This window comes from Oncorhynchus gorbuscha, linkage group LG24 (genome assembly GCF_021184085.1).
Source record: "Oncorhynchus gorbuscha isolate QuinsamMale2020 ecotype Even-year linkage group LG24, OgorEven_v1.0, whole genome shotgun sequence".
NCBI classification, from domain to species: domain Eukaryota; kingdom Metazoa; phylum Chordata; class Actinopteri; order Salmoniformes; family Salmonidae; genus Oncorhynchus; species Oncorhynchus gorbuscha.
Genome location: NC_060196.1, coordinates 23419523 through 23434863, shown reverse-complemented (window position 1 = coordinate 23434863; position 15341 = coordinate 23419523). Strand labels below are relative to the sequence as shown.

At 41.9% G+C, this 15341-nt stretch overlaps 1 protein-coding gene across 2 annotated transcripts in view; it reads left to right on the top strand.

Moving 5' to 3' along the window:
* Positions 1–15341, top strand: part of LOC124012044 (oxysterol-binding protein-related protein 10-like) — a 165549-nt gene that overhangs the window by 16658 nt on the left and 133550 nt on the right. For both annotated transcript variants that reach the window (XM_046325410.1, XM_046325409.1), the window contains exon 2: positions 13611–13786. In XM_046325410.1, coding sequence (XP_046181366.1) covers positions 13611–13786 — 176 coding nt within the window. The remainder of the gene's footprint in view (positions 1–13610; positions 13787–15341) is intronic.

Below are 15341 nucleotides of genomic sequence, written 5' to 3'. Positions count from 1 at the left end.
ATCAACTGTTCAGAGGAGACTGCGTGTATCAGGCCTTCCTGGTTGAATTGCTGCAAAGAAACCACTACTTAAGGACATTAATAAGCAGAAGAGACTTGCTTGGGCCAAGAAGCACGAGCAATGGAAATTAGACCGGTGGAAATCTGTCCTTTGGTCTAAGGAGTCTAAATTTTTGATTTTTGGTTTCAACCGCCGTGTCTTTGTGAGACGCAGAGTAGTTGAACGGATGATCTCTGCATGTGTGGTTCCCACCGTGAAGCATGGAGTAGGAGGTGTGATGGTGCTTTGCTGGTGACACTGTCAGTGATTTATTTAGAATTCAAGGCACACTTAACCAGCATGGCTACCTTAGCATTCTGCAGCGAAATGCCAGTCCCACTAAGCGCAAACCAAATGGGATATAATTTTGTTTTTCAACCCGACAATGACCCAACACAGCTCCAGGCTGTGGATGTGCTATTTTACCAAGAACTAGAGTGATGGAGTGCTGCATCAGATGACCTGGCCTCCACAATCACCCGACCTCAACCCAATTGAGATGGTTTGGGATGAGTTGGACCCCAGAGTGAAGGAAAAGCAGCCAACAAGTGATCAGCATATGTGGGAACTCCTTCAAGACTTTTGGAAAAGCATTCCTCATGAAGCAGATTGAGAAAATGCCAAGAGTGTGAAAAGCTGTCATCAAGGCAAAGGGTGGTTACTTTAAAGAATCTGAAATATAAAATATAATTGGAATTTTATTGATAAATATATATATTTTTACTACATTATTCCATGTCTTATTTCATAGTTTGTCTTCACTATTATTCTACAAAGTAAAAATAAAATAAAACCCTTGACTGAGTAGGTGTCTAAACTTTTTTGACTAGTACTGTATAGGGTATATTAAGATGACATTATTTGTCTATTTTGCCCAAATGTATGAAGATGAGATGTAAGCTCCAATGGGTATTTTGGCAACCTTGTAAATAACAGTGTAATAAAAGTTATAAAGCTGCTCTCAGTTAGGTTAGGCTATACAGTCTGCCAGCTGTTTGTGTTAGTCTCCTCTCATGTTGTCTATCCTCCGGTATCCCCATCCATCATTTTCCTCTGTTTGTGTTAGTCTCCCCTCATGTTGTCTATCCTCCGGTATCCCCATCCATCAGTTTCCTCTGTTTGTGTTAGTCTCCCCTCATGTTGTCTATCCTCCGGTATCCCCATCCACCAGTTTCCTCTGTTTGTGTTAGTCTCCCCTCATGTTGTCTATCCTCCGGTATCCCCATCCATCAGTTTCCTCTGTTTGTGTTAGTCTCCCCTCATGTTGTCTATCCTCCGGTATCCCCATCCATCAGTTTCCTCATGCTGTTTGCGTATTCATGCAAGAGCTCTGGAGGAGACCCAGAATGTGCTGATATGCATTTCCTTTTAGCAAAGTCAACGTTAATACCGTTAGGAAATGCCTGGCTGTCTGTGTATGTGAAAGAATGTGCAACAGTAAGCACTTTTGAGTGTATTATCATGGTGGAGAATAATTAGTTTAATTCCAGTAGTATTCCCTATTGAAATGCTATTTTGGCAGTGCTGGGTGTAGTACCACTGCTCACCACTGATTGAAGAATAACTGACGACTCAAACTGACCCCCCCCCCTGCTCTAGGTTTGCTACATACTTCAGTCTAAGACTGCTATCGTTGAAATTGATTGTGGTGTTGTGAAAAACAGTCATGCGATTGGATCATCTCTAACTAATCAGAGTATCGCTGCTTTGAATTACCCATGTATGTTCTGGCTCTGGGCCAACCCATCAGGTTCTGGTTCCAATCAGAATGGTTAGAAATTGTTTCATTGTAGATATCATTGAGGAGGTACACGGATCCAGACGTATTGCGGCGGAAAAACTAACGTCCATGGGCCTAGCGTTTGGCCAAAGCAAGGTGTTTAGGTAGCCAGGCAAGATTGCACCCCCTCGACTTTGGTGTTCCGCTTCTTCCGCCCCCCATAGAGTGGTGCTATGACTGATAGTCTTGAGTTGGAACTGTTGGACATCAGGCCCTCAGGAGAATGGAGCTCAATTGAAAATATCTGTTTCATTGGGTTATCAATCATTGTTCAACACAGGTCTTTTAGCAGTTCTGTCCAGTGTAGGTACCTTCTGCCTCCTGGTAATTGGTGTCCGCAGTAGGATGTCCCTTTTGGGCTATTGGAGTTGAACCAGGAGTCGTGTGGGAGTGATGTCTCGGAAGTATGAGGATAGTTTTCCCATGCTTTGTTACAGTTTCTAGTGTGCTACTTGGCCATGAATTTGAGTTCACCTGGGGACAGTGTGCTGCAGTGTTGTCATGGTATTGTACTGAAACAACTGGCTGTTTAGTAAGGAGTAAGGTTACACTATCCATCACTTTTAACACCATTACCATTTGTTTTCCACTGACAGGGCCAGGACTATATCTGGGGTCAATTATAAATCCTGCTCTTTGCTGACTGTGTCAGGGTTGAAATACTGACCCAGGCACAAAGATCCCCGTTGCACACATTAATCACATTCTCTTGGGATGGAGCGGGAGGTCGTGGGTGTGGGATCCATTTCCAGATGGCACTACACTTTATGGAAATCCTGAGGTTTAATGGGAAAATGGCTAATGTGAAGGACCCAGCTATCATTGCCCACATTTAGAGTCCGATGGACTGCATACATTCAAGTTAAGGTAATGCATATTTGTGGACTGTTAAGGTCTTGTAAAGTTGACAATTTTATCACCAGCTTAAGTCAGAACAACATTCCTTTTTGGGAAACATGCAATGTGCACGCACATGAAATGCATTGAACACCAGAGATTTAGTTCAAGCTGTCTTGAGTGTTAATGCAAAGGGGCTGGTGAAATATGACCATTATCACGGATACATCTTCTGCTGCAAGATACAAATTGCCCTAATGAAACAACGTATGAATAAATTAAAATAGGCTGGTATGCTAAATGAGCCTCTAGAACACATATGTCAGAGTCAAGGCCCGCGGGCCACATCCGGCCCGCGAGAAGGTTTTTTACGGCCCCTGGGATGATCTTGATTTATTATTAGAACCGGCCCGCAGACCGCAGCAAGCCGGCAGCCCGCAGATCTTTTACACGCACCAATACTACATTTCCCACAATGCAACGGTGACGCACTGAGCAGTAGGCTGCTTCATTTCAATATTTATTGGCACAGCAGTTGTCAGCATCACAGTAAAATTAACTTTCAGATACCCATCAAAAATGGCAAAACGGAAGGTGGACACTGAGAACCGGGGGTTTCAAACAAGGTGGGAGTCGGAGTATTTGTTCACGGAGGTAGCTGGAAAACCTGTGTGTCTTCTGTGTGGAGAAAGTGTGGCGGTACTGAAAGAGTATAATCTGAGACGACATTATGAAACGAAACACGCGGACAAAAACAAGAATATGGACATGGAACAAAGGCTACAAAAGGCAGAGGAATTAAAACGAGGCCTCAAATCTCGACAGGCTCTGTTCAAAAAAGCCAAATCACAAGGCCAGGCTGCTGTCAAGGCCAGTTTTATTTTGGCAGAAGAGATCGCCAAATCAGCCCGGCCATTTACGGAGGGGGATTTCATCAAAAACTGCATGATTAAAGTTTGTGACGAAGTTTGCCCAGAAAAAAGGCAACTCTTTTTAAATGTGAGTCTGAGCAGAAACACCATTGCCGAGAGAGTAGACCAGTTGTCCATCAATCTAAAAGAGCAGCTTGTGAAAAAGGGAAAAGATTTCATTGCATATTCCTTGGCTGTGGATGAGAGCACCGACATTTCTGACATTGCCCAGTTGTCAATTTTCATCCGCGGAGTGGACTCCAGCCTAAGCGTGACAGAGGAGTTTTTGGCTTTACGTCCTATGCATGGCACAACTACGGGGCATGATTTGTATGAAGAGGTGTCAAGATGTGTAAATGAGATGGAGCTGCCTTGGGAAAAACTCGTGGGTTTGACAACCGACGGAGCACCTGCGATGTGTGGACACAGGAGCGGACTGGTGAAGAAGATACGGGAAAAGATGCAAGAGGAAAACGCGACAGGTGAGCTGACAGCTTATCATTGTATCATACACCAGGAAGCGTTGTGCGGTAAAGCCTTGAAAATGGAGCATGTAATGAGCATCATCACGCGCACAGTTAACTTTATCAGAGCCAAAGGTTTGAATCACCGCCAGTTCAAGGCATTTCTGACGGAGTTAGAAACGGAGCATGGTGATTTGCCTTATCACACAGAGGTGCGATGGCTAAGCCAGGGAAAGGTGCTTCAAAGATGTTTCGAGCTTCGTGAGGAGATTTGTCTGTTCTTGGACAGCAAAGGGAAAGACACAACACAACTCCGAGACGAAATGTTTCTGTGTGAAATGGCTTTTCTGTGTGACATTACGAGTCATCTGAATGCAATGAACTTGCAGCTGCAGGGTCGGGATCGTGTCATCTCTGATATGTACAGTACAGTGAAGGCATTTAAAACCAAACTGACTCTGTGGGAGACGCAGATGCGGAAAGAAAATTTGAGCCACTTTCCCAGCTGCCAGACCATGAAAGAGAAGCTCTCTACCAGTGCGTTCCCGAGCGCACAGTTGGCTGATAAAATAGGTATGCTTGCCGCTGACTTTCGACGCCGATTTGCTGACTTTGAAGCACAAAAAAGCAGGTTGGAACTGCTCGGTAACCCATTTGCTGTTGACGTGGAAAGCTCACCACCAAACCTCCAAATGGAGTTGATTGACCTCCAATGCAATGATGCACTGAGGGCAAAATATGCGGCAGTGGGTGCTGCGGAGTTCGCCCGTTTCCTCCCCGACACAATGCCCCAGCTGCGCATCCAGGCTGCTCAAACGTTGTCTATGTTTGGCAGCACATACCTGTGTGAACAACTGTTTTCTTTGATGAACTTGAACAAAACATCACACAGAAGTCGACTTACTGCTGAACACCTCCACTCAATTCTGAGGATTTCCTCAGCTCAGAGCCTTACCCCGAACATTGATGAACTTGTGGAAAAGATGGGACACCACCAAGTATCACCCTCAACCTCAAACAAGTGAACATTACTGTGCAATCACATATTTAGAGTTTTTACTCAGTTCAAGTTTAAAAGTTAAAGTTTAATATTTGTTTTCACTGCATGTTACTTCTCCTTAAACAAAGTGTTGTTTTTGATTAATAGATTTTTGCACTTTATTTTATTGTATTTCAATCCAATTATATTTTAAAAATATTTCAGTTGAGTGGATGATAGAAAATTGCTATTATTGTTTTTTTCTTTGAAGTAAATTTAGCCCACTTTTGCTAAAATAGAAAATATAGGCTACTGATGGTGCCTTGAATACCGGTTTCTTTCATTTAATGTTCATGTTATGGGGATTTTTATATAAAGGAAATTTGTCTTTTGTGTCTGTTGAAAATTAAAGATTACTGACAGAGCCATAAGAAAATATTGCTTTATTTATCTGATCATATTGGAATATATTTGTTAGGTTTTCAGTAGGTTCAATTAGGTTCACTAGACTATATGCGTAATTTAAAAAATTTTCAATGAACATTCGAACAGTCCGGCCCTCGGCTTGTAGCTAAATTTTTTATTTGGCCCTCCGTCCATTTGACTTTGACACCCCTGCTCTAGAACAAAGCAACAAGCTCCAAGACCAGCTGATGCAAGCTTGGAATCCAGTAAAATGAATGACCTTTTCCAAAATGAGAGAGCTAAGTACTCGTGCCTATGCAGAAATAAATTAAATCATTCAAAATACTACACCAGAGAGCATGATTTGGCCACAGAGGATAATTAACTTTTACATTTTTTTTAAATGAGCTGTGTGTTTTGTTTTAAGCGTGCAGTTAGGGAAATGCGCATGGCAAATAGCTTATCAAATAGATGTATAAAATCATCCCTCGTGTGGCACTTTGGGGTGGACCCACCTGTCTCAATGAAAGAAATGGACAAGATGGCGGTGAACACATTGTTGGATTGCTTCATTGAGCAAAAATTGATTTATTTTAATACAAGTTTATTTTATTCAAACAAACCACTTGCAACTGGACAGAGACATTTTAGAACATCCCATGTTTGACCCGAAATCTAGAACGAAGATAGTATCGGCAGGTTAAGGTTGGCCAAATTCTCTGTCCTACGCCAAACATAGCCAGCCGATCTGACCCTCTTGCTTACAATTGCAATAGGGTTGGACAGCATTCCTATGTCGATTAAGACACCACAGAGCCGGTGCGAGATATGGCTCGGAAGACATACCTCAATCCAGGGTTGAGAAATGCGTAGTACTCCAAATTGTCCGATTATCCCAACTGTTACACCTATAGTGCAGCTTGTAAGCAAGCGGTCGGATCTGTTGGCTATGCCAAACAGTACCTATCCTGTAACGGCTAATGGAACATAACATTAGCCAGTTACATGGCATGAGCCATATGCAAGCTAAGTTACTGCTAGTTAAAGCTAACATGTCTTCATCAAATAAGGTTAGCCTATCAAAAATGAACAAATACTCCTCCAACACATAAATGTACCTTACAACATTACAACAAACCATGTTTCATTTGAATAAATATCATGCAAATCATTAGGCTACATGGGGTATAAGAAAATTGCTATTGAAAATGTGGGTATAATTCACCGGGAAGTTAAGATGAGCTGTTTTGATATGGAAGCCCATTCCCGCCACCCAAGAATAAAATGCATATATTCATTAAGTATTCAGAACCATTGACGTTTTCCACATTTTGTTATGTTAAAGCCTTATTCTAAAATTGATTTAAATTCAAGTTTTTCCTCGCCAATCTACACACAATACCCCAAAATGACAAAGCAAAAACAGGTTTTTAGACATTTTGGCCAATTTATTAACAAAACAGAACTACCTTTACACAAGTATTCAGACCATTTGCTATGAGACTCAAAATTGAGCTCAGACGCATCCTGTTTCCATTGATCATCATTGACGTTTCTACAACCTGATTGGAGTCTAGCTGTGGTAAATTCGATTGATTGGGCATGATTTGGAAAGGCACACACCTGTCTATATAAGGTCCCACAGCTGACAGTGCATGTCAGAGCAAAAACCAAGCCATGATGTCGAAATAATTCGTAGTGCTCCGAGACAACAGGATTGTGTTGAGGCACAGAAAGGTACCAAAACATTTCTGTAACATTGAAGGTCCCCAAGAACACCGTGACCTCGATCATTCTTAAATGGAAGAAGTTTGGAACCACCAAGACTATTTCTAGAGCTGGCCGCCCGGCCAAACTGAGCAATCGGGGGAGAAGGGCCTTGGTCAGGGACGTGACCAAGAACCTGATGGTAACTCTGACAGAGCTCTAGAGTTCCTCTGTGGAGATGGGAGAGCCTTCCAGAAGGACAACCATCTCTGCAGCACTCAACCAATCAGGCCTTTATGGTAGAGTGGCCAGACGGAAGCCACTCCTCAGTAAAAGGCACATGACCGCCCTCTTGGAGCCAAAATGCACCTAAAGACCCTGACGAAGAGAAACAAGATTCTCTGGTCTGATGAAACCAAGATTGAACTCTTTGGCCAAGCGTCACGTCTGGAGGAAACTGGAACCATCCCTACAGTGAAGCATGGTGGTGGCAGCATCATGCTGTGAGGACATTTTTCAGCAGCAGGGACTGAGAGACTAGTCAGGATTGAGGGAAAGCTGAACGGAGCAAAGTACAGAGATCCTTGATGAAAACCTGCTCCACCAGTCAGATCCTGAGCGCTCTGAAGGTTCATCTTCCAACAGGACAACGACCCTAAGTACACAGCCAACACAACACAGGAGCGGCTTCAGGACAAGTCTCTGAATGTCCTTGAGTGGCCCAGCCAGAGCCTGGACCTGAACCTGATCAGACATCTCTGCAGAGACCTGAAAATAGCTGTGCAGTGACTCTTCCATCTAACCTGACAGAACTTGAGAGGATCTGCAAAGAAGAATGGGAGAAACTCCCCAAATACAGGTGTGCCAAGCTTGTGGTGATCCACCCGAGAATACTCAAGGCTGTAACTGCTGCCAAAGGTGCTTCAACAAAGTAGTAAAGGGTCTGAATACTTACGTTAATGTGATGTTTTAGGTTATTTAAACATCTCTTTTTGCTTTGTCATTATGGGGTTGTGTGTGTGTGTAGATTGAGGAGAAAAAAACAATTGAATAGATTTTAGAATAAGGCTGTAACGCAACAAAATGTGAAAGAGGTCCAAGGGTCTATTTCTTCCGAATGCACTGTAGATCGTGCATGGGTTATGTTTCTTCATTTGTAGCATTGTGTGGCAATTTCCATCAATCCACATTGTAGAAATCAGCACAGCAGGGCTGCCCGTAAATGTGTGGGGAGTTGACATTTGCCCCAGCACTTTTGAGTTGGTTTAATAAAAATAGACAAGACAGCATTAAGAGGGACAAAGTACTGTTGTTTAGACTGATTTGCCTCATAATTTGTTTGACAGGACTTTGTTTTCGTCCTCCCTAGGGCCAGGAGTTTATTTATGACCTGATTAGAAAAATGCTGGTGCCATCGTAGTCTAGTTTTTACAGTTGATTTATTACTATGTCATCCCCTACAACTAGGGTCTGAAGTTTACCCGGTCAGGTTATCCTACCAGATCAGGAAAAACTCTGGGCCCCAGGAAAACAATTCCCCCCCACCACCACACGTGTTGGTGCCACCTCTGAAATCACCACACGTTACAAATGAAAACTTGATGATCTACTATCTAAAAATGGATTTGCATATCTTGTTGTTTTTTAAAATATTGTAGTACAAACATTTTTAAAAACTGTGCCCGGGAATAGGCTTCAATAGTTTTATGTGGCTCATTACAGCCAGCAGCTACTGTGACAATTTCAGAATGTGACAGGCTGCAATTTCAGTTAAAAATAAAAAAGCAAGCCTCAAATATAACGAACATGTCTATACATTTATACTCTAGGAGTTTTGAACTCAACAAAAACATTTAGTTTACACTGCTCTGCTCAAAGGGGGGGCAATTTTTTTTTGGGGGGGGGGTGAATAACTTGCGAAGTAAGAATTTTGCACGTTTAGACAATAGTAATGTCTCTCGAGAATCTCTCCAGTGTCTATCGTCAATGTGAAAACGGTCCATGATGATGCTCTCTGTTCTGGTTGTAGCAGTGTGGAGGTTTTTGTCTGTGGGTGCTGTTGACCTGTAAGTACTCGCTCGGCATGTTCCAAAGCCTGGTCAATAGAGGTGCTTCTCTAATCGCACTTTGGAAAGAGACGATTGATCGGCTGTAAGGGAATCTCCAGGTAATAACACTTCAGGGTCTAGATGGCCATACAATGAAAGGCCAACCAAACAGGGTAACACACTGTCTATGTCATGAATGCTTTGTTGTGACAAGTCAGCCTAATAGGTGACAAACTGGTACTGTCCCATAGCCAGGACTGGAGTGGGTGTGTCCTTTACTTGCTCTGTGTATGTCATGTTGCAGGCTCTGACTGAAATTAAATTAGGCCTAAGCTTGGGGCCATTCAATAATCAAAGGTAACAAACCTGTCTGATTCCGTTTAATTTTCACTTGGCGAGCTGTGAGCTCCAGCCTCTCCACTCAAGGTACCTATACACTCTAATGCCTTCTTGGGTAATTTGGGATAGCTAGTGGGTAGGTGTTGAAGTCACTTCTTAATGAGCTCAGTAATATGGCTGAAGCTTCTATAATGAAGAGCCCCTGTGAAATATCTATTTTTGCATGAAAGGTGAGAGGAATTTGAATGGTGGAAACATTGAGGAGGATGGGAGACCCACGGTAATCGGCACGGAATGCATGGAACGACAAAGTGTGTTTCAGAAATCGTCAGACTATTTGAACCTAAAGCATTTTATAAAGACCTTTATTTATAATACAATGTTATGGGAAATGGGAATGAGAGGGCTACTCACTGTGTTGGGAAGGGATCACCACAGTGATTGAATGAGGGTATGAGGCACGAGTTGAGCTGTTCAGAGCCTTGACTTCAGTGCTGGACAGGATTTGACTGGGTAGATAAACAACAACACAACAACAGACAAAAGAGCGAAGAATGATTTAGTCCAAGTAAGGAGTAAAATCATTGATGTGTAATAATGTGATTGTGTGTGTGATTGACTCTACATATAGTAATGAGAGAAAATTGATCGGGGTTCTCACAGTGCTTGGAGAGGAAACATTCAATGTGCCAGTGGATGAGAGGGCACGTGAGACGTGGCTTCGGTTCATGTCAGGAGAGAGTTGACAATGGTTGTGGAATGGTCATCATCTCTTAATCAGGGCACTTCGCTGTAAATACAAATAGCAGATACATTCCATTACAGCTGCGCCGTCGTAGGTTTGGACAATGAGTTTCTCTATGAACTTAAACTCGGAAGTCTCAAAATTCACAAAGTCAAACACAGACTGTGCATCTTGCCCACTTGACACATCAAAGTGGCCAAAGAAACGTTCCTGAATAAAGCCCTGATCATCCACATACCTGACGATAACTGACAACTGCAAGCAGACTGCTGGCACCATTAGGTCCCAGAGTGGTGGGGCAATTTTTACCCCCTGGGGCCCAGAGTTTTCCCTTATCTATTAACCTAACCAGGAAAACTATGGACCCTAAGGTATGACAGTGATTAATCAGTTGTAAAAAGGTTTTATAAGGGCTTTGATGGGACCAGTTTTTCCTAATCAGGTCACATGTTTTTTTTTTCTTTTTCTCCTGGACCTGGGGGGATGAAAACCCTTTCAAACTGCAGCAACCTTTATACTTGTTCATATTAATTATATTTAGACTAGATTAGGAGGGGTATTTCCTCTTCACAGAGACAACTGCTAGACAGTAGAACTCACTGGGCTGAGCTTGCTTTATGCATGTTTGCATCATGCAACTGTAGGCCTTATCAAAAATGAACTCTTCTGTCATCACTATGTTGTATTGATTATTTCCAGTGAATCACTTTGGGTTGAAAACGTATAAGCAGCCTAGCCAGCCCAATTTTGAATATAAAACAAATTTCCTCACATTCACATTTTTTCCTGACATACGTACAAATTGACCATTAAAAACAACTTGACCAATTAGTTTACCCTGAAAAAATGGACAGGGCACATCGGCTGTATGCTGTGGAACGCCGTTTGGGTCTTTGCATGTCAAAAAAGATACACGTCAAATAACGTTTGCGTTCCTGAACGTTTTACGTAGTTATTACACATTGATTACACTATCCCTCGTATTTCAGATGTCACAATGATTCATCGATACGTATGCTATGATGCTGATAAAGTGGTCTCGCGCACCTACAGTGCCGGTCATTTAAAAAAGCTAGCTAGCTCATGGATGCAAACAATGTTGTTCCCCAAAAACATAGCAAAACGACAATCTGTTTCAGTAGCTATAGTTAGCTAGCTAACTACATAGCTAGGTGTCATCTAAAATAACCCTAATTTATAAGCCAGTTCTTATTTGATTGATGGTTGTCAGACCCATCTATGTGAAGCTAGCCACAATAAGGATTAGCCACAATAGTGAACTTTGGTTCGCCCTTCAAAATAAGTGTCATGCTATAAACAAGTTTGAAATGTTATATAAAATCAACAAAAGGCAATCATGTGTTAATTTGACAAATCTGTTGAAACCACAATGGATGTATTAGACTTTAGAATTGCATTGGGGCGTACTTATTTCACTGTACAGCCTTACCCCTTGTCATTGATCCACAATCCATAGGTATCAGTCTACTCAGTTACACCCAGAGAACATTAGTTTCGATACCTCTTATTGTGGGACTCTAAAACTATGAATTGAGCTACATTTGTTGTCATCCTATGTGTATTGAACACTATTCCAGAGGAAAAACAATTGCATGGATGTTTGAGACTGAAAACTCTGAGGAGGACATATGGAAAAAATATATTGGGTATTGAGTAGACTGTTACCCCATTTCATTGATCCCCAATCCTTAGGTAAAACTGTACAGTGCCATATGAATGTCAATACACACAAGAGGTACTTTTGAAGGCAAACAGCAAATTCCAATATTGTGAAGCTAGCCACAATAAGGATTAGGCACAACACATAACCCAGTCCGGTCGAGCCTCATGAAGCTTGCTGGCTGCTTATAATGTTAGCTTTGGGCAACAGGGTTCAGTATCTGGCTAGCTATTTATTTTCATGAACTGAATTTCAATTACAACAGGCGAACAACAAGTGGCTACCTAGCTAATACCAGAAGTTTCGGTCCAGCACAACATTCTACAATCAAACTGTGTTATTTGACGTGTCAAATGCAGCTGTTCTTAGTAACGTAGTAGCCTAGAGTTGATCAGACTGAAAAATCGTCTCGTTTTCATCCCATCCAGCATGTCAGAGCTCTAATGTTTAGGTGAAGCCAAGGTTGCTACCCCATTTATGTAATGAGTTTTTGTTTGTGTCTGTCTGGAGTGATTATGTGTTATCATCTTTGCTAAATAAATACCGGAAGAAAGTGGAAAGCTTACTTGAGCGGGTGAAAAACATTATCTGCATCAACCCCTCTCTCTCTTTTTAATCTAACTTTTAATGGATGATGCGATGGAAGCTATCAAATCATTCTGAATTGATTTCGACATCCCAGAAAATGTGCAATTACCTCTGCAACCTCCTTGTAGTTGCCCTTGTTAGTGGAACTTTCCCTTTCGTCGTGTACTCCGTGTACCCCAGAGAATGAAAGGGGTAAAATTCAACAACATTTTCGGTAGCGTTGGCGGCGAGCTGATAGCTAGCTAGCTACTGCTACTTGCCACGAAGTTAGCAAGGCAAATTGAAATGGATTGCACTAACTGGACAATTACAATAAAGTTCTAAAACCAAGAACTATTTTACAATCTACCTCTTCCATCTCATGTAATTTGAAAAAAATATTTTGAATTTAATAATATCCAAGAAATGCTCAGCTATCACTTTCAATCTCTCTCCAATAATGCTCTGCGACACAACCCCAATATAACACACTAGGTTAATTCTCTGATCCTATCCTATGATGGGATGGACAACATGTCAGTTCATGCTGCAAAAGCTTTGATTTGATGGAAGTTATCCTCCGGAAATGGTCATATTTACTATGTAGGTCAATGGAAGGGGGTGAGGCCTACAAGCCTCCAAGGTTTTGTATTGAAGTCAATGTACCCTGAGGAGGACAACAAGCTAGCTGTCTTCCGGCTACACCATTGTGCTACCACAGAGAGTGCTGTTGAAGTTACTATAGACCTTCATTGCTAAACAACAGTGTTTTAATGTTGTGGCATATTAATATATTTAGTATAGCTTTATTTAAAAATTATAACTTTTAGTGTTTCACTATTAAAACAAATGAAATTTCAATGAGGAGGATGGTCCTCCCCTTCCTCCACTTGTGTGCATGTGTCTCTTGCTCTGTTTTTCTCTCTCTCTCTCTGTCTCATGACTGTATTCCTTAGCAGTTGCAATTACTGCTAAAGTAATAGCAGAAGTATTAAACAATGATGAGTACGTAAAGAATCAATACCTAAAAAAAATATCTCCCTCTCTGTTCCCCTCTTTTTCTTTTCTCTTTCACTATGCCTCCCTTTTCTCTCACCCTCTCATACAGGTACTTTGTGCTGGATCCAGAGCTGGGACAGCTGCAGTACTTTGTACATGAACAGGGCAAGAGCCAGAAGCCCAGGGGCTCCTTGCCTCTGATTGGTGCATCGGTTGTCCAGAGTGATGAGGCCCCACACATGTTTATCGTCAACTCGTTCAATGGCGAGCTTTACAAGCTCAGAGGTACGCAGACACTTATTGCCAATTATTCAGCTTCCACAAATGAAACTTTTATAATATTAAGTGTTTATTTTACATGCTGCCTAGTCAGAGATTGGCCATACAGGGAGATTGCATGGGGACATTGGGATGTGTGCATTTCCTTATGGGTGTTTTGCAGTTACATCATAGAGTGATACCACTTGAGCAGCTTAAATTGTGCAACTGCCAAAAAACATCTCTTTGTTTTGGAAAAGCACATAATGCAATTGAACCTGGAATGTTATAACTTAGCTTCAAAAACATTTTATGAGTTGCATTACGAACTTTAATTTCCCACATTTGACATGAGTTTGTCAGAAGTAGGACTGGGACGATACCAGTACCGCAATATTTTTTTCCATGGCAAAAATAAAAACACGACACAGACCAAGCTCTTTGGTCCTTTTAAAAAACCTGCTGTATATCAAATATTGTGTGCTATAGCTTGAGAAAAACTAAAATGTTGACTCTGTATGACAAAATAAGGATGTTTATTTCCAACCTTAGGGCTGTTTTCCTAAAGGAGTTAAAACCACTTTTGTGTTTTGTTTCCTTGGCACGATACTAACGAGTGTCGCAGTCCTGGCATCGTCCCGGCTCTAGTCCTATGCTTGTATCCACTGATTCAGCGAGAGTCTACCTGTTGCTCTGCTTCAGTCTCTGGAATGTCCCCATACATTCCCCAAGAAAGCTACCAGAATAACTGGCCCTAGATCTGTGGAGGATGTAGGATCCATCTATTGAGATCAGAGCAAGTGATAGTCCCACAGAGAATAAGTCATTTTAGTAAATCAATGCAGGAGTACAGGGATCCACTGTGTAAAATGCAGATATGGAATTAGATGCAGCTTAAATGAAAGAAGGTTAAATGACGGTCCTTATCAAAGAAGCTAGTTGGGTGCATGTTGTGTTGCTTGGAAGGTCTAAACACTATACTTAGTGGCTTACAAATCGTTCCTTTCATTGGGATGGGGGCATTTTATTTCAAACTTCAGTTTGCCAGAGTTAAACCAAATGATGGGAAACAATGCCCACCCCCCTTGAGTGTAGCAGCTTTTCATGAGTTGACTAAGATTAGTAGGCGCAGCTTACATCACATACAGGTTGTCATGGAAACCCTGGGCCTCTATGGGGAAGGGAGAAGATCAAGGTTCAGCCGGGAACAAGTTTCCTATTCAACGACCTTCGGCGAGTCTGCAACAACAGACCCCTCTTTCGTATCGCCTTACGGGTGATTTGTACAGCCCAGATGTGAATGTGTTCTTTCTTTCCATGATGTGGATGCACTTGAATCCCTTTCACAAATTGTCAAGTGCCAAGTCACTGAGAAGGTTCATATTTCTACAAGCCAATAATCTCCCTCCAGGTGTCCTTGGTCGAACATTTTAAGTTGAATTTAAGAATGTTGTAATGAATCCAGGGGGAATTATGTGAGATCTGATACAGGCGCCAAAGCACAGGCTCTGTCTTCATCTGTATCCAACCAAGGGAGCATAGGGTAATTCGTTTTAGTCTAAGAGAGGGAGCATTCTGTTTC